At 36.6% G+C, this 23427-nt stretch overlaps 1 protein-coding gene across 1 annotated transcript; it reads right to left on the bottom strand.

The window, feature by feature from the left end:
• Positions 1-17: 17 nt before the first annotated feature.
• camsap1a (calmodulin regulated spectrin-associated protein 1a) lies at positions 18-23225 on the bottom strand. Its single transcript, XM_079404833.1, has 18 exons — positions 22947-23225; positions 21733-21890; positions 15154-15416; positions 12034-12195; positions 10914-10994; positions 8206-8347; positions 7880-8019; positions 7265-7361; positions 6975-7140; positions 6794-6873; positions 6586-6670; positions 4054-6013; positions 3057-3193; positions 2791-2978; positions 2583-2682; positions 2010-2125; positions 1415-1533; positions 18-1229 (listed from the first exon to the last, which is right to left on the bottom strand). Exons 2-18 carry the CDS (start codon positions 21887-21889, stop codon positions 936-938), a joined length of 4287 nt encoding a protein of 1428 aa, XP_079260959.1. The 5' UTR covers position 21890; positions 22947-23225; the 3' UTR covers positions 18-935.
• Positions 23226-23427: the final 202 nt, after the last annotated feature.

Raw genomic sequence — 23427 nt, 5'->3', positions numbered from 1 at the left:
AAGCAAGACATCATTTTGGTTGTATAATTTATTAAATTTCAGTGTTTTTCTTTAAAATAAATATATGGTAAATAATAACAATTAAGAGGCTAATAAAGAAAAGTTAAAGCAAAGTTTTGTACAATCCAAACATATACAACAGAAAGCCCTGCTCACAGGAGTCCCTGGAGTGCATACATTCTTTACTGAACACACACACACACACACACACACACACACACACAATCAGTGGCAATGTGTTTCTATGACAATCTGATTCTTTAGTGAAGAATTAGGAAAGTACATTAATACTGTCAGCAGCCAGCGTGAATACATGAAGAAAAGGAAAGATGAATAATACAGAAGCAGTTCATGATAAAACATTTTAAAACCATGAAGAGGTCAACATCTACACACACACACACACACACACACACACACACACTCGGATCCTTTGTCACGTGTTCATTGCATTGCACTGTTAAAGTGAGTGTCACGTATGAACAGCAGCATATGGAGAGGTATGAGAAATGCAAAGAACCGGACACGCTTGTACACACATTCGCACGTGCCGTGTAACGATAGCAACCATAATTCATAGTTCAAGTAGTGGGAGTGTCATTTTGTTCCCTGTATAAATTAATACTATGGTAAAATCAAACAGAAAAGTGTCACACGCAGATTCCTGCCTAAAAAACAACAACACTGAACGATGACGTAATCCTAAAACACATTCATTAACTCTGTCAATCAAACATGAAGCTCCACCCACTTCTGACTTCCTCAGCTCTGCTTGTGCAACAGCGCAGTGGCCAATAGGAGTGCGGCAGCTGGTGAGCCAATAGAATATTAGGAGGCCTGCTCATTAGCAAAACGGCGGTTTAAGAGACTGGAATATAACCCAGTAGCCAATCAGAAAGCAGCGGTTGGATCCGATGAGCCAATTGGAAGCGGGATCATTTTCTCTTTGACGTGCTGCTCGGCCGCTTGGCCTGCCACAGGTAGCTGTGGATGGTGAGAGCGTCTACGCTGACCGACACAGATTTGGCGGGGATGACGGTGAACTGCTTGCGGTCGGAGCTGTATTTGTAGAGTTTGTCAATCATTTTGCGGCTGATGGCACGCGGTCCAGTGCCTTTGAGCTTGACGATCTCCTCTGTTTCGGGGGAATATACGTACAGCGCCCTGAACTGACATCCCCCGTCACGGAAAAGGATTATCAGGTGGTTGGATTCACAACGCTCGATTTCCTGTGGAATTATGGCAATGAGTTATTACATACTCAAACATATACAGCTGTATATACAGATAAATATAACAAGTCATGCAAATATACTATGCACAGTATACATAATATGTATTGCATAAGTAGGGTAGTATGGTTCATATAGGTTTGAACATCCTTAAAGTGTGCTGTCATAGAAACTGCACTTACCTCCAGAATAGCGTTCTTCTGGGCTTCATTGACTTTTCCCGCGAGACAGCAGTGAGCGATGGCATTCTGGATGATCGGTTTGTTGGACTTTGCACTAGGCTCCTTAAATAATCTGGGGCCTGTGGACAGAAAGGAAAAACACAAAGTGAGCTATTGGTGCTGAAACGGGAAGTCGTGGCCTAATGGTTAGAGAGTCGGACTCGTAATCCAAAGGTTGTGGGTTCGAGTCTCGGGCCAGCAGGGATTGTAGGTGGGGGGAGTGAATGTCCAGCGCTCTCTCCACCCTCAATACCACGACTGAGGTGCCCTTGAGCAAGGCACCGAACCCCCAACTGCTCCCCGGGCGCCGCAGCATAAATGGCTGCCCACTGCTCCGGGTGTGTGTTCACGGTGTGTGTGTGTTCACTGCTGTGTGTGTGTGTGTGTGTGTGCACGTTGGATGGGTTAAATGCAGAGCACGAATTCCGAGTATGGGTCACTATACTTGGCAGTATGTCACTTCACTTCACAAATGTTTTGTTATTTTGGCTGAATAAACAAATAACATAATTCAGTATTTACACATTCAAGAAGAGCTGTAAAATGTGTGTCTCACCATTGTATTCTGCTACAGATGTGATGGATGAGGCCGTTGAGCCGTTGTCCCAGTCTCGTTCCATGTTCCTGCTCGCATTTCGGCTCAATATGGGAAAAGATTCCACAGATTCCCCCCTACAACAAACATTCAGGAATTATGTGTTATTATAATCTGGTAAATGTAGATATGAGTTAGGAGTTGCTGACAAATACATTTAAAAAAAATTAAACAAATATTATGAATTATAATACATTCAACAAAATACAGTATTTCATAAAAATGTATTAACTAAAATATATAAATTAAAATAAAACCTAAGTAAACTGAAAATTAACTGAGAAAAATACATAAAAAATAAATACACTACAAATACATTAAAAATAAAATTAATTTATAATAAATAAATTGTTTCATTAAAAATAAATTCCATTTTTAAAGATAAAATACAGTAAATTAATTAACAATAAATAAATAAAAATAAATATATTAATTTATTAATTATCATTATCAAAATCATCATTTTGGCGTACACCTATCATTTTAAGTCCAGAAAAGTGGATTGCACACGGATGATGGTCTGTTCCCACTCACCTGTGTGAACTGGCCCCTCCTGACGCCACACTGTCACCTTCAGTAGCAGCAGAGGCCAATGAGAGAGAGGATCCGGAGGGAGCAGAACAGAGACTAACCGCTGGAGAGAGGAAGAGTGATGTTAAAATCAAATGCAAGCATGTATAGATGCACAAATTCAGGCTGGTCAAGTCAGAAATATGGCACATTGAAAGTAACGCTTTCTCACGAGCAGAACAGGAAGATTCAGCACGATGCAGTGATTTAGGGCGGGCCCTCCTGTTACGTGGGCGTGGTTTGGTCCCACCCTGTTCCTCCAGAAGTTCTTGCTGCTTCCTGCGCAGGTACTCCTGTTTGATCAGCTCCCTACGAGTCTTTTCTTCCTCTTTACGCACACGCTCTTCCTCAGCTTTCCGTCTAACACAAACACAAATGACATCAAATGTATCTGCAGCAGCCCTTCTACAGCATTTACTCACACAAAGACACTGATACCTGGCTTCATCTCGCTTGAGCTCTGACTCCGCCTCCAGCTGCTGCTTACGTATTCGTGTCTCTTCGGCCTTACGCTGCTGTTTGAGGAGGAACGCCGCCCTCTTCTTAGCCAGTTCATCCTCTGCTTTCTGATCATCCTACATACAGAAATGGAAAATTGAGACATTGGTTTTAATTTCAAATAATAATAATAAATAAAAAAAACATAGTTAGGGCAAGATGTGACAAATAATTAAAAGAGAAAATCATTTGCAATTGTGAACAAAATCATTTACATTCACAATTTTATACTGCAATTTTTTTTAATTAAAAACATTTTTTACTATTGATCACTGGTGCCTTTTAACATTATTATGGCCTTTAAGAAATGATAGCAATAGCAAAATGGTAAAAGACATCAATGTTCAATAAAAAATGTTTATTTCTAGCATATAAGCCAATTATTAGGACTAATTAAGCACATATTAATGCCTTATTCTACATGACTTTATTCTACCCAATACCTAAACTTAACAACTACCTTACTAACTATTAATTAGGAAAGCAATTTAGCAAATTAGGAATTTATTGAGGGAAAAGTCATAGTTAATAGTGAATAAGTGTTCCCTATTCTAAAGTGCTACCAAACTTTTAAATAATAATGGTAATAATAATAATAATAATAATAATAATAATAATAACCGACTCTTCTTAGATATAATAATAATAATAATAATAATAAATATAATATTAACCCACTCTTCTGAGATATAATAATAGTAATGATAATAATAATAATAATAATAATACATATAATAAAAATAAATCACATTAAAACATCTCTTCTTAGGGCTGAAACTTTCCATTTTATAACGCAATATAATTCTAATTAAATTTTTTACAATGCAATATAACACAGATAGATAGAACCATATTATAATATTAAATAAAAAAATCTATAATAATAATAATAAATAAATAATCATCATCGTCGTCTTTTGTAAAAATGCTATGGTACCTTAAAGAAGAAGCCCAGTCCAGATTTCTGTTCCCCATCAGGTTCTGTGCTAGTTTCAGACGGTTCAGCCAGCTCAGATAGGTCCACTTCAATCAGCTGTGCTTTCGTTCTGTTTTCCTCAGACGAAATGGGAACATTTTCCTTTCCAGAGCCGCTGGACTCGCTCCGCTCCCGGGTCGGATCGACAGGCGACGGTTCCACCAGGGGGAGTTTGGTTTGGGGCGAGTCGAAGCTGTCAGCGCGTCGGTTTGCAGTGTCCTGCAGTTTGAACATAGTATTGCGAATAATTCCTTTTGAGCCACGCCCACCCTCTTTAGCTTCACCCTCTTCTTCATTCTCAGCCCGGGGGGTCCTGCCTCCCGGTGTCGGAGTGCTTGCTTTCTCTGCTGGACGACTGTTTGCATCTTTGCTCAGTTTGAGGTCACTAGGTTTCGTCCGAGGTGTACGACTCGAGCTGAGCCTGGGAGGACGTTTGGTCGCAGTGGAAAGGGTTTCCGTGAACTGCACAGAGAGGCGCGATTTAGTCTCAGGTTGCTCCGGCGGGTGTTCGTTTAAGGGCGGCACAGTGCTCGGTTTGGTTTCCTGCGGAGACTGGATGGTCTGTTTCATGAGCAAGTCCTGCTGGAGAGACATTTGCGTCATTTGCTGCTGTATCGCTCCGATCGCTTCGTTCAGGAGCTCAATGGAACGGCTACATTCGCCGAGATCTGGTTCTCCGCCCACATCATCCGAAGCCCCGCCCCCTCCTGTTACACTCAAACGATTGTCCTTATCCTCCTCTACTGGCATTTCTTTACACTCCACGTCTATTCCTTGGGCTTTCAGAACCTCAACGCATGAGTCATCCTTCGAAAGTGGTTTCTCTTTAAACGCAATTTCCGTTTTGAGTGGGTGTGGCAGTGTGTCGCTCCTCCCCTTTTTAACGACATGCAAGAATGCCGCTTTTCCCAGCTTCAGCCGTTGCCGAGCCGAAAGGTTCTCCATCTTCTTTTTGTGCATCTCAATAGCGCGCCGTTTCTCCTCCAGCTGCATGCGAAGGTGTACGAGTTCGGAAGCGAGACCAGGTCGGCCACCTGATGTTCCCGGACTCGCATCTGAAGGGAATTGCATGCTTTCGGATCCATCAGGAGTGGTTGTCTGCGAGCTCCCGGTGCTGTAACAACCATCAGGGAATCCGACTCTATGTCTACGGCGTTCTGCGAAACTCGTCATACGGCCAGTGCCAGTCGATGTGCTGCTGGCCTGCGACAAAATGCTGGGGCAAGGACTCGCCCTTCCACTCGTGCCTTCCTTATCATCCCGTTCGCGCAAGCAAACGTCCTCGCACAATTTCTCAGACTCCTCTTCCTCTCCGAGTCCCATGCATTTCCTCCCAGCGTGCATCAGAACTGCTTTGGAAAGCTCTTGCTCTTGGACCTCTATTTCATCATCTTCCTCAAACTCTGTATCCGAGGCGATGTCCTCCCAGCCTCCGAGCGGACTGTCCCGCACACACTCTGCGTCATCCTGCAGGAATAAGCTTCCGGGAGATTGTGATCGAGAGCTTGCTTGCTCTATGCTACCAATCGGCGTAAACGTCCGGTTGAGAGTGCATTCTGTGGGCGTATATGCCCCCCGGCGTCCCTGACTCCGCCCCTCTCCACTTTCCTCCCACTTACTAACCCCTGTTTTCTCCTTATTTGGTCGTAAAACCGCGGGTTGCAACGGTTCCAAGAAGAAACTCTCGGGTCGGGTGTCTCTGGATGCAGATGCACCCTCTGGGTTAATCACAGCCAGTAGCTCCTCCTCTTCCTCCTGGTTGTCATAGTGACGTGTCTGGGGGAGGGGCTGGCCGTTGATGCGGTGTCGTGGAGTGATGGAGATGACATTGGAAGCTAAACTGTCCTTGCTTATGGATCGAGCCAAGCTGACATTATCGCCACATACACGTTCCCAATCCATCTCCATCTGAGAGATGGGCCTGAGAAAACAGATTTGAGATTTGAACGGGTTAGTCATTCATTCATGGACTGGGCTGTTGTAAACCTACAGAGATTTCGCAATTTCCAAATAAAAAGAAGAAAATAATTAGATATATATAATAATTACATATTAATTATAAGTATATAAGAAATAGAGTAGCTTTTATTTGTATTTAATATCCTAGATTTCCAAAAACAGACATTAACACACACAAATAAAATGAATTAAATAATTTTCATAGGATTTTATTTATACACTATTACACTATTTGTTTTGAATGAGCATTTTTTTCATTTTAATTTCAGTTTCATTTTTAGTCATTTTAGTACTTCATCTTCAACTTATTTTATTTCAGTTAGTTGCCAGAGCGAGAATTCAGATTTTTAAAAAAATATATTTTATAAGTTTTTCATCTAATATTTATTTTATTTTATAAAGTCAAATATCCCAATAAATATTACAAAAATATTTTAAATAAAGCTGAGTTAAACTATAGTAACATAAAAAAAAAATAAAAAAAAAGATTTTAATAGTTTTAGTTATAGTTAAAAAATTTGACCTGACCCTAACCTTAGTTTCCGTTCTGTCCAGGCAAACTGTGATCCAAGCATGAGTCCATCCATACGGGACAAAGAGTTTGACCTGTTCCTGAGCTCTGCTCACACAATGATAGAGAAAGATGGAAAAATAGAGTGGCAACTGTTCAATTTAATACATTTTATTGATTTAAATGCAATATGTGAATATTGCTGAAATTCTGATTAGAAGATATAGTTACCTGCATCCTCCTCCCCCTGAGTGGGCTTCTGCTGTCTCTGCCGCAGTGGGAGGAGCGCGTGGGAGGGGCTTCTGCTTGTTCTGAAACAAAAATTAAATATTGGTTTTATAAAACAATCAATGTAATGCAATAAATGTACTGCAGTGTGCAACAGATCATTAGGTACGTCAAACAGACTTACACAGACAAGGACTCCTCAGGGTGCAAGTAATACCGCATACAACCATCAGGAGTGGTAGCTGTCGCCAGTGAGTCGGCTGAAGGAGAGGGAGTTAGGAAGCTTCGCTTGGTGGCATTGGGTATGGGCACATGGGGGCGGGAACTCTTTGGCTGAAGAGACGCTCTCACTGTCAGATTGGAGCAATGGGTTGTCAATCACAACATAGCATTTAAATAAAGAGTGAATGAATCATGAGATAGACATTTTTAGATCGAAACAAAAGTAGTGAGCTTTAAAGACTGGATTCTAACCATCTTTAATCTCTTGAAGGTCTCTTGGCTTTACGAAGTCCGGCTTCACTACTTCAAACCACCAAAAGAGCTCAGCAATGAAAACCATCACGTTATGCTGGAGGAACAAGAACAAGACTAATGCACAGAGATGCTTTGTTTGTAATTTCTATTATTCTCAAAGGTAATTAAACATTTTTATACAGTAAATATATACTGAACTAAAATAGAATTACTGTATTATTTAATTTAATTCTATTTTATTTGATTTTAATTAGAATCTGCGTAAATTAAAGACAGTACAACAAATATGACCATGATGCACAATACAAATGTACAAAGGCAATTCTTCTGCGATAATGAACGTGATATTGCCTAGCTTGTCAGTGAACTATGGCTCTGTGTAATAAATGCCGCTCCATCTTAAAGCAGGTGATGAGATTTACTACTAATCACAGAACCGGCTTTACTGGCGAGATGCACATGACAATCGCATGCGATTAATTGCACAGCCCTAATTTGGAAGTGCTGTGCATTTGTAAGAAACTAAATGCATGCAGTGCATTTGGTTTCTTAGAAGGTAGCTATTTTATCTATACTTTTGTATTACTGAATGAAATATATTTCAGTACGAACCTTCAGCACAGGTGGCCCATAGAGCAGATCTTCAGTGTGCAGGTAAAAACACCTGTTCAGGTATTCGTTAGAAAACTCCCGGAGCAGATGGATGTTATACACACTGTCCAACAGAGACGGCACCTCCTTCAGACAAATATCTAATAAAGATGACATTTATAATGTTACAAAGCATTACTATTTCAAATGCATTAAACATTCTTTGAACTTTCTATTCACCAAAGAATCCTGATTTAAAATGTTGAGTTGAATTGATTGCAATAATTTACATAAGAATGAATTGACAGGATTATTCTGCTCATTTGTGGCCCATTGTGTCTATATACCATCTAGCCTCATGTATTCAGGGCAGTAGAAGTGAATGACCGCTAGCAGAGCCGCTCCATCACAAACATCCTTCATCAGATCCTCCATCACAGCCAGGTGTGGGAACGGCCGGCCGGACATTTGTTCTCTACGGTACCGTACCTGAGAGTGAGCAGACAGGGACTTATAAAGCGTCTAACACAGATCAGACACGCACAGTCTCTCACATACTAAATCACCCGCTCACTTTAAAGCTGCAGTCCGTAAGTTTTGCCTCTTTGTCGCCATCTCTGTTTGAAAACCTGGAATTGCAGTTTCTTGCGGAATTATCTTCCGTGCGTGGGGTTGTGCTCCGGCACGTCTCCAGCGCGGATGTTTACTGTACTTCGCAATCACAGATTCTAGCCTATGTCTTGGAATATATGACCCAAATAAGAATTTTCACCGTATATTGCCATCTGAACAAGTAACAAGTCTGCCACGTTTATTCTGCCCAACTGAGGAAAAAAAGCATCACCATAAATCATGCTACCAAAGGTGAAGTAATGTAAAGATTTGTTAGCTCCTATCACATCAAACCGTGCAAATTATTATAACTGTTATACTTTATTCTCAAATTATTAATGTTAGCAAGATCAGCATTGTGTGACTATGAGTATAGTGTGTATTAGCGTGTAGATTTCAATTTCTGTGCAGACTAATATCTAATTGTCATACCATTCGAATTTCTTTTAACCCAAAAAGCAAACTATGCTCTCTTTGAACTGGTTTTCTTTAAAATACAAATCTTGTGTAAACTCAGGCTATCTGTAATCAGAAGCACATTTAAAACTGGAATATAATTTAATTATGTGTTTCATAAACACATAATCCTTTCTGGATCACAATCCGCCATTAAAATGATACATTTAATTATTCTAGCTGCTGTGAGAAAAGGCTATAAATGAGCCGTCACCTGCAGGATCCTCACATGCGATAGCCTACTAGCTGGGACACCTTCTTTATGTTTACAGACGTGACGTAATGACGCAGTGCCATGCATGCTTGAATGTCCCATGAAAACCTACCAGTACCACTCAAATCAGAAAACATTATTATAAGCTAACCGTTGTGAATCGGGCTAAAGCAAGGCGATAGTTTTGAACACTGGCTGGTTATGTACTTGCTCAAATATTGATTTCGGATCATTTTTAACCAAAAAACCGGACTGCAGCTTTAAATATGACAGTTCTCTGAAAAATGAAAATCCTGTCATCAATTAATCACCCTCATGTCACTCCAAAAACATGTTTTTGTTCATACTGTTTAAATACTGTTCAAATAAAAAGACAAATCTTTTCCATACAATAAATGTGGATAGAATTTAAGACTGCCGAGCTCCAAAAATGACAAAGAAACATGGCAAAAGAAGTCTGTACAACTTCTTAAAGCACAACACTCCAAGTCTTCAGATGCCATATGATAAATGTGATTATTCACTGAACAATCTGCCTAAGCTCTTAATTATTTTTGCATGCTTACAATACATACATGACAGGACTTTCATTTCCAGTGGAACAAATAAAAATTATTATTTTCATGCAAAATTACCTCCATATGTGTGGAATGTGTTGTGTGGCATAGTGGTTTCTTATGAGGCAATGAATTTCTCTCAAAATATGGTTAACATTTTGTGTGTGCATAATATATAATATATACACACACACACACACACACACACACACACACACACACACAAAATGTTAACCATTCACACACATATACACACAAAAACTAAATTAAATTATTGTTATAATCTACTATAATAATTTATATATAATTATATAAAAATTTAGTAAATATAAATTAGTTGATTTTATATTATAAAAATGTGTGTGAGTGCAAATATATACTGTATATATCATTAAAATTAGTACTGTTAAAATTAGTATAATTATTACATATAAACAAAATCTTAAAACAAAAAGTAAATATATAAAATTGTATATAATAATATAGAATTTTAGAATGATTGGATGTGTGGATGCATGAAAAGACAGATGGATGAATAGGAGAGTGAAGTATTGAAGAGTGTGTGTTAGACGTCTGCTAGTCGATTTGAGACCTGAAAGGACTTCGATCTACATCAGGTTTTTGTTTGTAATTACTAAAAAATATATAAATAAATAAATAAATAAAGCACTGGGTTTGGGTCCGTAAGCGTATGTGAGAGAGCACGAGTACTGTACCACACGAGAGAATTCCACCGGCTCCAGCATGCAATGGGCCAAAGCATTCATGAGATCAGGCTGAGACCGAGAGAGAGAGAGAGAGAGATGGACAGACGGATGAACGCATGAGATGCACAATGAGACACACACACACACACACACATCTAGTCACGCTTTTCCCGCAATGTGACATGACAGACACAGGGGGCGCTGTGGCACTTACAGGCACGAGCTTCCAGTACCATTTTGAGGGAGACTATCCGACAGGAAGGGGCGGGACGAGAGAGACAAACAGGAAGAGCATAAAGGTTAAACGTCGAGCAGAGAAAGAGGTGGAGGGAGAAGAGAACGATCAGATCTTAAGTGAATGCAATCTGATCAGAGAACAGGGTTAAACCGTGTAGTAAAATGCACAACGAGTGATTCAGCCAATCGACGAGGAGAACACAGGCCTGCATGCTAACACTCTGGGTGCTGCTCTACTATCAGACGGTTTCGAGACTCGTGATTGGTCAGACCTTCTGATGGCACGGCGAATCCATCAGCGGCTGTTTCATCTTGAGTTCCTTCTCGGAGAGTTCTCTCGTCTTCAGAATCACCTGCAGCACACAAACACACACAGATCAGTGTACTCCATTTCAAACTCTAATAAAAGAGTTTCATATACCATGAAAACATACTCAAAAGACTGGAACTTTTATTCAAACTGAACAGCAAAAAATTATGATGATATGACATGTGACCAATTAGATGTCTTACCAAAATAGTCCACATTATCTGTGAGGATGAATCATTAAGAGATTCATTTTTGTCTTGTGAAATAATTCAGAAGTTTTGGTTCAATTGATACTCTTATATAGTTATATATATAGATATATAGTTAAACGCCCAATCTTTTATTTTAAAGATATTAGTTGCTACTATACTGACACTTCCAATAAGTCTAAGGAATATATCCTCATTTTTTATTTTATTTAGTTTGGTCATTTTTATCCACAAACAAACGTTTTTGAGCTCACTTCCAACTCTTTCACATATTTTGATTGAGGTAGGTCACTTCTCAAATCTCAAAAAAAGTGAAACAATATTCAATACAACAATTTAAATCATTTTTAGTGATTCAACTTTATTTTTATAAATTTTTATTTATTTATTAATTTGTTTATTTTCCTACAGAGTTTTTTGAGATACTATTATAGTTTTTATTCATATTTTGAATCAGTTTTTAAAGTTTTAGTACTTTTTTTGTTTCAGTTAGGGGATATTAAATACATTTATAATGCTACAGATTTTTATTTTGAATAAACTGTTAATTTGAACTTTCTATCCGTCAACAAAAAAAACCTGAAAAAAAGACAAATCAATGCTTTTTATACCATTTTAATATTGAAACTTAAAAACCCTTTATAAATAATTTCTAAATCTTTTGTGTTCACTCTGCTCATTTGTCTTAGGGTGCTTTGAGTAGATGATCTTCACAAAGAGTCTTAAAGGTACAGTAACAAAATAACATTTATTTCTAAGGCTCAGAGAGAGGATGAAAATGACAAAATTATAACATGCCTGGTGCAAGAAACCTTGACTAACATTATATTTGAACTTAAATGTCCTGATTAAAAGGAATGAAACCTTGCTGACCTTGTTGATCCAGAACAGCATGGCGTCCTCCATGTCGAAGGGAAGCTCTTTAGAGGCGCAGAAGGTGGAGAAGCGCTTGACACTCGCCACGACTCTCTCTATAGCCATCATCTCCACCGTATACGCCATCATCAGAGCGTCTATCAGCGGGATATGAGAACTCTACATACACAAACAAGGATGAGAGTGTATTTATATATACACACAGTACACACACATATATATTATGTAAACAAAAACTTTTATTTTGGAATGCGATTAATCGTTTGACAGCACTAACAAAAACAAATACAAATAAATTAGAAATATAGAAAAAAAATTATAAAAATGAAAAAAAAAGAACATAATTCCGAAACAAACACAAATAAAACATTAAACATATGAACAAATAATAGTACATAAATAATACTAAAATAAAACAAATAGAAATCTAGAAGTCATAACTGTGTTGTGTGTGTTTCAGTGATTTTGGTCAGAATAAAAAATATATGCAATAAAAAAAAATGATGGAATACTATAACAATACTTATTTACAGATTTACAGTAGTTGATTATAACAGTATATTTTAATAATATATTTAATATATACATATTTTCTAACAATATTCAATATATTTTTAAAATACTTAATTTATTATATTATATAAAAATATATTAACAATAGTTTATTGCTAAACATTATAACATTTACCATTCCTGTTACTTTGACATCACATAACCTCACTACGTGTATTTTAAATCTGGGATTGGTTATCATCTCATCAAATAATATGGATATTTTGCATTGGACTAAACCTTTCTGTAAAATTTTTTTAACTTTTCTCAAACTGATCAAATGATGAGTCAAAGAGAAAAATATTGTATATCAAACAACTGAAATAAATAAATAAATAAATTACCAATATGGTGTCAATGTATTCTGCATCCCTAGATCATTTAGCATTTATAAATTATATTGTTTATAATTAGAATTTGCATTTATAACGCTAGAGTGGTCTGAATAAGAAGATAAACATAGAATCACATTTCATATGTACAGGAATCTAGCTTAATGTGCACAGTACACAGCTTACTGATAGAAAAATAGTGCAAGCAGTTTGAGTAATGTTAGTAGGCCATCCCAAACATAGAGGGACGTTTACAGAATCTCTCAACAAGATGAATGAGTCAACAGACTCAGCCATATTAGGAGAACATCAGTGCTGCAGTCTCACTGCCGCTCATAAACACACACGGCTCTGAGTCACGATGCAGGAAGAGTGTGTGTGTGTGTGTGTGTTTGTCAGGGAACCGGCTGCTGTACACACAGTAGAAGAAAGGAAACCAGAACACCAGTGCACTGCCTGCGCTTAATGATGGGAGAGGAGTCTGTGTGTCTCATCCAGAAACACACTCTACACAAGTACATAAACACAGAGCATTGGGAGCAGTGCTGTTATTATATTAAAACAAACTTTCGGTAACTGAAATTAAATTAAATATAAATATTAGATAAAAAGTAACTTAAAACCTAAACTTAAAAATATAAACCGAAATTTGAAATCAAACTAAAATTAAAATAAAAACTGACTAAAAATAAAAGCCAACAAGATATTAATAAATGCTAATAAATAGTTACTAATAAATACTATAACTATACTAATAAATATATAATATATTATAATACTATAAATAAAACTAAACTGCTGGGAAGTTACATGTTTGGAAGTCAGAATTGCAATGTGATTGATGAACCTTCCAGTGATTTAATAAAATTTAATATTTCTTTCTTAGTCCTAGAACAAAAAGAGAGTAAATGATGTGCTGTCATGTGGTGATGCTCATGGCTGCTCATCTCATAAGTATAATCATTCTGAAAATTAGCGAATGGAAACTAAAAGAGACTTTGTGTTTGGGTGCATGTTGGTCCATTAGAGAAACGCTATGGATGTTTCCACTGGGCTACAAACACACACACACACACACACACACGTCTAGCCGTGGCGCTCCATCACCCCAGCAGGTTTTGAACAGATGGTCCTACTGTGCCTGAGTTCTGTCCTCAGCTAAACCTTTCCAAATCTCTCTCTCTCTCTCACACACACACACACGTTGTTTTTTGTGGGACTCTCCATAGGCGTAATGGTTTTTATACTGAACAAACTGTGTGTGCTATTGCCCTACACCAACCCTACACCTAAACTTAGCCCTCACAGGACACTTTGTGCATTTTTAGATTTTCAAAAAAACACCATTTAGTATGTTTTTTAAGCCTTTTGAATTACGGGGACATAGGCAGTGTCCTCATAAACCACCTTCATATTGTAATACCTCTGTCATACCCATGTCATTATACAAATTTGTGTCCTCATAAACCACATAAACATGCACACACAAACACAAACACATAAACAACAGAGAGCAACAGTGACTGCTCACTTTCAGCAGCCTTGATTTAGGAAGTATCTTTCTCATCTATATTCTCTACAGAAATTGTAGTTTTAGGGTTTCTTTAAGCATGCCTATATAGGTTTTTAAAATAACATTTTATTTTAGTTTCAGTTTTAGTTATTTTATTTCAGCTAATTGCCTTGCCTTCCTCATTTTCATTTAGCTTAACTTGATGTACTAAAATATGTACACACACGCATACATACATATATATATATATATATATATATATATATATATATATATATATGTGTGTGTGTGTAATTTTATAAAAAAAGAAAAAAAAAAAGAAAAAATATATTTTTTAACATCTTTTTTTTTTCTTTTTTTATAAAATTACACACACACACACACACACATACATATATATATATATATATTTTTTTATTTTTTTTTTATGGTATTTTTAGCTTATTTATTTCTCTGCTTTTCTGTTTTTATGATAAATAGCAGATTTCCTGATTGGTTTATCTTGATTTAGGATTATGGGTAGTTTAGTTCTTCAGCAATTATACATGATATTTTAAAAAAGGTAGGTAGGTCTGTTTTAAGATTTAAACATTATTATTTAGTTTCACTATGTGTAAAGCCAATGTGATTTTACTTCTGGAAGTGGACTGTTGCACTCTATTAGACACACTGTAAGCTCGGCACTGTCTCCAGGTAAGAAGTCAAAGGTGAAAATCGCACCATCTTGATGGGGGTGGAAGAGAGGTCTTTGTGGGAGACGGGCGTGTCGTCTGCTTCTCTGACACATATCCCCCGACGTGCGAGCGTCTGGATGATGGCCTGATGGGAGCTGAGCGCAGACACCTGGTCGCCCTTCAGCAGCAACCCGCACACCCTGCAGTACAGCTCAGAGGACAGCAGCAGCGACAGCACCGGAGGCTTGATGTGCTCCACGCAGTACTGATCCGTGTAGAACGGGTCCCGCAGGTCCGCCGGGATGTGCTCTGACACACAGAGAGAGAGAGTTATACAAAACACACAAACACTAAACAAATATACAGAATTACAACAGCCCAATACAACTAGTACATGTCTACTGATTTGTTATATATATATATATATATATATATAACAACACACACACACACACACAATTTAGTCAATTTCAATATTATATTGAAATTGAACATACGCACACACACACACATATATTAGTGCTGTCAATCGATTAAAAAAAATTAACTAAATCGCACATTTTTCTGAAATTAATCGCGATTAATCCCACCTAACATTAAAGTTTTTAAATATACTTTGATATTGCAATAATTTCACATTCAATCTTCAAATTAAATCTACCAACAACATAAAGACAGTATATTTTTTATATTTTTATGACTGAAGGCCAGTATCACTGATACCAATTAATACTGATTTCCCTATAAAAATGTTTCCACCTAATATTTAACCATTGACTATAACCATTCAACTTTACATTATAATTAAGAGCTATCCGTTTTAAAATTTATTATAAAAATAACTTCTAATTTAAGTGAACTTAAAACAATCTTCACATAAACCCAATACAGTAAGTCATATTTATCTACGTGTGCCCCTCAGCAAAAATATACAGAAATTGAATAAAGTTATCAAACACTAAAATCTAAACTAAATACAGATGAATCCTTAAAACTATAAAAGTGATTGATTTCCTCTTTTTTCTCTCACTCTGAAACTGTATCTGGTCAACTAATGCCTACATCCAACCACATTGCAGCAAAAGCTAAATGTCCGGCCGTCTGTTTCTTGACCTCAAGCTGAAGCGAACTTGGGTTCTGCAGCAGGACAATGATCCAAAACACACCAGCAAATCCACCTCTGAATGGCTGAAGAAAAACAAAATGAAGACTTTGGAGTGGCCTAGTCAAAGTCCTGACCTGAATCCTATTGAGATGCTGTGGCATGACCTTAAAAAGGCGGTTCATGCTCGAAAACCCTCCAATGTGGCTGAATTACAACAATTCTGCCAAGATGAGTGGCCAAAACTCCTCCACAGCGCTGTAACAGACTCATTGAAAGTTATCACAAACGCTTGATTGCAGTTGCTGCTGCTAAGGGTGGCCCAACCAGTTATTAGGTTTAGGGGGCAAGCACTTTTTCACACAGGGCCATGTGGGTTTGGACTTTGTTTTCCGTTCATAATAAAAAAACCACATTCAAAAACTGCATGTTGTGTTTACTTGTGTTATCTTTGATTAATATTTTACTTTCCTGTAGCTCAAATAGTAGAGCATGGCGCTAGCAACGCCAAGGTCATGGGTTCGATTCCCAGGGACAGCAAGAGCTGATAAAATGTAAAAACTGTAACTTGAATGCAATGTAAGTCGCTTTGGATAAAAGCGTCTGCTAAATGCATAAATGTAAATGTAATATTTAAATCTGCTTGATGATCTGAAACATTAAAGTGTGACAAACATGCAAAAAAATAAACAATCAAGAAGGGGGCCAACACTTTCACACCACTGTATATAATTATCTAGTAAGTATATAATATATAATGATTAGATTTTACGATATGTATAACATTATATAATAATAAATGTAAATATTATTGTCATAATAAATTATTTTAATTGTCCTAAAAAAGTAAAATATAATTTCTCTCTCACTCTCTTTTTACATTTTGGGTAAAATGTGACCTCTATCTATCAATAAATTGTAAGTGGAGCATTGACAAATCAGTCTGTAAGAACTGTAGAAAGATTGTATGGAAAAGACTGTAAGACAAAGATGTGGAAATTTTCCACAAACTAAAAAACGAAAGGTGATTTTGAGATCAGCCACTAGAATGGCTAACATCTTGCTGGCCGAATCAAACAACCAACACTTCCACTTCCACAGAAAGACATGACATCAGGCGTCTCAGTGTGATTACACATTCACGTCTTCAGTGCTAGGCTAATTATAGCTAACTTCTAAGCTAATGTAGCTAAGCGACGAGACTATGTTTATCTCACTTGTTGGTGTGTTTGACCTCGTGTGTTTGATTCAGACGTGAGAAGAGAGCGTGGTCAAGATGATAAGCAGCTTTAGGTAATGCTGACAGCACTGCAGGTGGAAAACGGTCACCGTTTATTATCAGTGCAAGTACAAAATGCCACTTTTTACGTTAAATTGTTTATTTCTCTTTCTTACAGGTAATTTTTTTTTTGTATATTTTTCCACTCTGCCAAGGGTCAATCTGAGGTTTCGTTAAATTAGGAGGTCAAAGGTCAACCAGTCAGATTAAAGCCTTAATGTCTGACTGTCTAATAACCCCTGATGAGATGTGTGTGTGTGTGTGTGTGTGCACGTATGCAAGTGTGCATTTGCCAAATCCTACATTAGACAACACTAAATCAATACAGCTCTGGTGGGACGTTGAAAGATGGGAAATTGGGAATGTATGGGACTTATTTTGAGGTGGAAAGAGGCAAATTTGTTTAAAATCAAGCTGTAAAATTAGACTTGTCACTCTGAAACTGTATCTGGTCAACTAATGCCTACATCCAACCACATTGCAGTTAAAATGTTCAATTCAGCTGTATGACAGCGTCACTTTCTTTGTGATTTCTCCTGTGTTTTTTTACTCTTTGCAAAACACTGTTCCTGTTGAAATCAGTGAATTTGTACTGTTTGCACAGAGTGAACTCTAGTATCTCTAAATGTCTCAAATGTCCCAATCAGATTACCATGGTACCACTTTCTTTTAAAATACACGCTTAACCACACACTTTTCATCTTTTTCAATGAAGACATTTGCAGTGAAGATAACCCTTAAATATTCCAGAATATTAAAATTACATATTTTTAAAAATATAATATGTGACCCTGGACCACAAACCTGTCATAAGTAGCATGGGTATATTTGTTGAAATTTGGGTCAAAATTACAGATTTTTCTTTTACACCAAAAATCATTAGGCTATTAAGTAAAGATCATGTTCCATGAAGATATTTTGTAAATTTCCTACCGTAAATATATCTAAACTAAATTTTTTATAAGTAATATGCATTGCTAAGGATATTGCACTTGGACAACTTTAAAGTCGATTTTCTCAATATTTAGATTTTTTTTTTTTAAATAGTTGTATCTCAGCCAAATATTGTCCTAACCTAACAAACCATACATCAATGGAAAGCGTATTTATTCAGCTTTCAGATATTTCAGTGTATAAATCTCAATTTCAAAAAACTTATGATTGGTTTTGCGGTCCTGGGTCACATATATATTTTTAATTTCAAATTATTTTTTTTTAATTAATCCTGGTGCATTTGTTAAAAAGACCAGAATATTTAATAATTTTAATACATTGTTAATAATTGTATCAATAATAATAATTTTATAATATTACGCTGTATAAACATTCAAATAACAATAATAAGAATAATATTAAGCGACTATAATTTTGTATATACATAATAATAATAATAATAAATTCTATACATTACAAAGCTGACAACAACATTTTTATTGTATATTACTTAACTAAAGATAATATTATATATGTTCTATATACACACGCATTACGATCCAAAGAATATACTTAAAACGATTTTATAATATTAAACTGAGAATATATATATATATACACATAATAATAATAACAATAATATCTAAAGATTCTACTGCAACAAAAACTAAATCCTAAATCAAACACCGTTAAATCTTTTTTATTACTAAGATTATATTAAAATAAAAAATTCTATACACACATTACAGACAGGTTTGTGTGTGTGTGTGTGTGTGTGTGAGAGGTGAGACCCTTGAGCAAGGCACCAAAACCCCCAACTGCTCCCCGGGCACCGCATTAGCTGCCCACTGCTCCGGGTGTATGTTCACTACTGTGTGTACACTTGGATGGGTTAAACGCAGAGCACAAATTCAGAGTATGGGTCACACACCACTTCCCTTTCCCTTTCTCTTTCATTAATAAATAAAGGCTGACAGTCAGAAATGGGTCACACACGAGGGTTTCCCCTCACAATGACATCTGACCACACCTTCAACACTCGACAAAGAGCTTCAGAGCAAAACTCCACATAAACCCGCAATATCACATCAAATAATCTTTATCTCTGCTCTAGCTGAGGAGGCAGCTTCAGGTTTCAGACCCTGAAAATCTCTGAGAAAGGACAATCAGTCAAATACTATAACTCAACAATACTCTGAAATATTACAAATGCATGCATACCAGCTGAGCATTTACATTCAGATTTGTTGATTTAAAAGGTCATTTACATGTAAAAGCTGTTTTAGCAAGTGTGACAGTGTGCATGGGATTTCAAACACAGACAATGCATTGAACATATATATTATGAATATAAAACATTAGGCAAATGAGGGTGCTTAATTTAGATCCTGTTCCCTCATTCTTATGCATGAGGTCATCAAAGTCAAAGAAATCTTACAGATCAATACGGATCTATACGAAATCATGACAAAGCTCATTTCAAATAATAATCAAAAATTCTCATTTCAAAGTTAGCATAATCATCTACATAAAAAACAATTTTATGTATACAAAATATTATATTAGCGTCACATTGTATTAACACAGCTCTATAAAGTAGGATTAAAATTATATCAAAATTAATTTGCATTCATACAAAAAAACGCACATAGAAATGATATAATATACTAAATCTCAACTGCTTGATTTTTAATTTCCATTGCAAAAAGAAAATGCGGAGTTAGTGTAAATAGACACTCCGTTAATATCATATCAAACTTTATTTGCATATATACAGTAAACAAATGTAAAGCAATATGAATTAGCAAACTGTATAAAAGAGATATTTACTATATAGCAAATCTCAACCTCGTTTTTTCCTCACCACAAAAAATGTAACTATTTACTCCGCTCTTTATATAAAGTTGAATATATATTTACATTATTACCACCCGACTCTAATCTGCTAATTGCAACTAAAAGGCATGAAGATATTATAATATTATAAACATCAACATCCTGATTTTCTGTAAAGCTGCTTTGAAACAGTGTATTGTAAAATGCATACTATATAAAACTATTTAATTATCACATAGGACTTTTCTATTTCAATGCATCCATTATTTTTACCTTTAGTCTAAATTAGTTTTGTTCTGAAGAAATCACCTACAAAATTCATTTAGCCCCATTCAGGGTTACAAACGCGACGTATGTTAGCAGAGGGCACCGCACGTTCACACACCGATGCTTTCCCACAATTACACACAGATATTTCAGTCTGCAGGCTTTGTGATGTAACAGTCGCTGTTATTTCTGTCCTCTGATTAGACTCAAGACGCTCTGCTAGAGGAAAACACACACGCACACCACCAGCTTCCTCCTGCCTATCAAACACACATCCATTTCACTGGCACAAACGTTCATGCATCGATCACTATTGTTTTATTCCAAAGGCTCTTCTCAACTCAAGAGCATTGAGAGAACGTCAGGTCCTTTCCAAAGCTCTCTTGTGGTCAGTATAGAGCCGTGGTCACTGTGGACTGTGAGAACTGCTATGAAGCTACACACACACACTCTCATCAAAACACACACACAACTTCTGCCACTTCAGAACTATTTCTCCATGCCAGTCAACACATCTCACTGCCAGCATCCAAAGCAAGCAGTTCAATAGATGTGATAGGCCAAACAAGAGTGCATTCTGCCCAGAACACAGTGTCCAGCAATAAGAAACAATGATATAAAAATAACATCTTTTTATTTAGTTATTTAATAATTGTGGCCATCATTTTTTACTTATAATAATATTTAATATTATAATATATAAATATTATAATAATATTTGTATAATTTGCTATATGGTGTTTTTAAAAATTAAAATTGTGGAATTTATTTTCTGTAATAATATTCATATAAATTGCTGTATAGTGTTATTTAAATTAAAAAACAAAAACAAATTGTAGATGCAATTTTGATTTAAATAACACCATACAGCAATTTATATGAATATTATTACAGAAAAAAACAAATTGTAGATGTAATTATGTAATAATATTTGTATTCATTGGTGTTTTTTCAATTTTAATTGATAGCCCAACTATTGAATTTTTTTTTTTTTGTCACAAATAGCAACAGGAGTTAAAGGTTAATTTTTTAAAATAATACATATTATACACATGAAATCATATTAAACACCAAAAGGTGTTTTTTAAATATCATGGTACTTTTATGGTTTTGGGGAACCTTGGAGGAAACTATAAATATCATGATACTGAAATTCAAAGGGTGCCACTGTTTGCAAGAGGGGGATTGCAGAAAAGAGATGCACTTACCTTCCCCGTACGCTTTGGCGAACAACCAGCGGAGGTTTGCTTCTATCTTGGCTCTGGCCGAGTCGTACATTTCCAGCGGCACGATTTCAAGTCCACCTTCAACCGAATCCGCTCTTCTCGGGACACCGTCCCCACCTGCAAGCGCACCTACATCCATCCTAAACACACACAGATGTTCAAGAGTTACTGAAAACATCTTAAACAGTTAATCAAAAAAAAAAAAAAAGAGTAATTAATTTTGTCTTCTATTCCTCATAAACCTATCACATAGCTTCAGATGATTTTTAATATATATGGTAGACTTTTATGGTCCTTTAGGGTTCATTCGGAAACTTGACAGTCATCGCTATGCAAAGTATTACACAAGTTTTGAATGACATGAGTCAACTATACCTTTAATAACTGGAGTTTTGTTCCTTATAAAGATGCATTGAAGTCATATATATGCTAAAATAAAAATAAATCTTCAGGATACACACATTTAAAATATCTCTTTTAGGAAAACAGACCCAAATGTTGACAACTCATCATGCATTTACGAGCGTAAACTAATCTGTATCCAATAAAATGCTGGAAGTAAGCTGGAAAAAGTGAAAAACGGTCCTATGATGAGGTGAAGAATAAAAATTATGCTTTTAAAGAGTTGAAACATTGCCATGATCTAACAATACGCCTGGATCATGACTAGAAGACATCAAAAATGATAGGAAGATACAAGAGCACATAGGTGCACACAACAAAAACAATGTCACTGATATATTTCATAAATAGCCAGCTTCTACAAAAGACAGCAAGCACTGTACTGCTGCACATTTGACAGATGAAACTTCTTTGACTGTGATGTACCATGGTAAATACCATCAGTGTACCATGGTACTACCTCAGCACAACACCAGTGCATTGGGTATTCAGCACACCCTTTTAATAAAGACAGTTTGCAGTCATTGTAATAAGCAGCCCAAAACAGGCCCAGACTGATCCAGAACAGACCAAACAATGAAAGATTTCTTGATGATGAACACAGAAGAGCAATCACTCGCACAGATTGATGAAAGCATGTTTGTGTTGAACACAAAACAATTAAATATGATGTATATCTGCGTGAAATCCTCACTGCATGAACTATGAATGAACGGAGGAGCCGCTTTACTATCACTATCACAGAAATATAATCTGTGTGCACCTGTCAGCGGCCAAAACCGAGCCGAATTTACCTCAATCCACGCGTCAGATCCACAATCCAGCTTTAAAGATGCGTGAATATTCCCGACGCGTTTAACCAGCGCGGCCTCCGCTACATGACGCGCCGCCAGATATTCAGCAGTTATCACGTAAACGGAGGACAGAACGCGTTTGGAACAAGTCCCGGTTCAAAACGACATCTTTGCTCGTGTCTCTTCTGCCATCCGGGCCCTCGTTCATTGTCTGGCTGCCGTTGTCATGGGAGACGCCGCTGTTATTGTCACTATGTATCTTTATATATATGCGAGCTCATGGAAGCACAGTGCGCATGCGCGTCCTGCAATCATATGGACCACATGATCAATACATTCATTTGACCTGTAATCTTTGGATTTACTGACTATTCTGACCAAGGGGAACAGATCAGTTAATTAATTTACTTATACTGTGGACCAAATTTCACATTCATCAAGTTTACTAATAAGAAACCCATTTTTATGGTTTTGTCGACTG

The sequence above is a fragment of the Barbus barbus genome (genome assembly GCF_936440315.1).
Source record: "Barbus barbus genome assembly, chromosome: 43".
NCBI lineage: Eukaryota > Metazoa > Chordata > Actinopteri > Cypriniformes > Cyprinidae > Barbus > Barbus barbus.
The sequence above is the reverse complement of the archived record's forward strand: the minus strand, read 5'-3'. Positions and strand labels throughout refer to the sequence as shown.

Bases quoted from the DNA above. Each gene is read 5' to 3' on its own strand.
- camsap1a (XM_079404833.1), bottom strand. From the start codon at position 21,889: ATGGATGTAGGTGCGCTTGCAGGTGGGGACGGTGTCCCGAGAAGAGCG. The intron at 12,196-15,153 runs GTGCGATTTTCA...TTGTGTATGTAG, and splicing joins CTTCCACCCCCATCAAGATG to AGTTCTCATATCCCGCTGAT. The intron at 8,348-10,913 runs GTCTGACCAATC...GCTCACTCTCAG, and splicing joins ATTCGCCGTGCCATCAGAAG to GTACGGTACCGTAGAGAACA.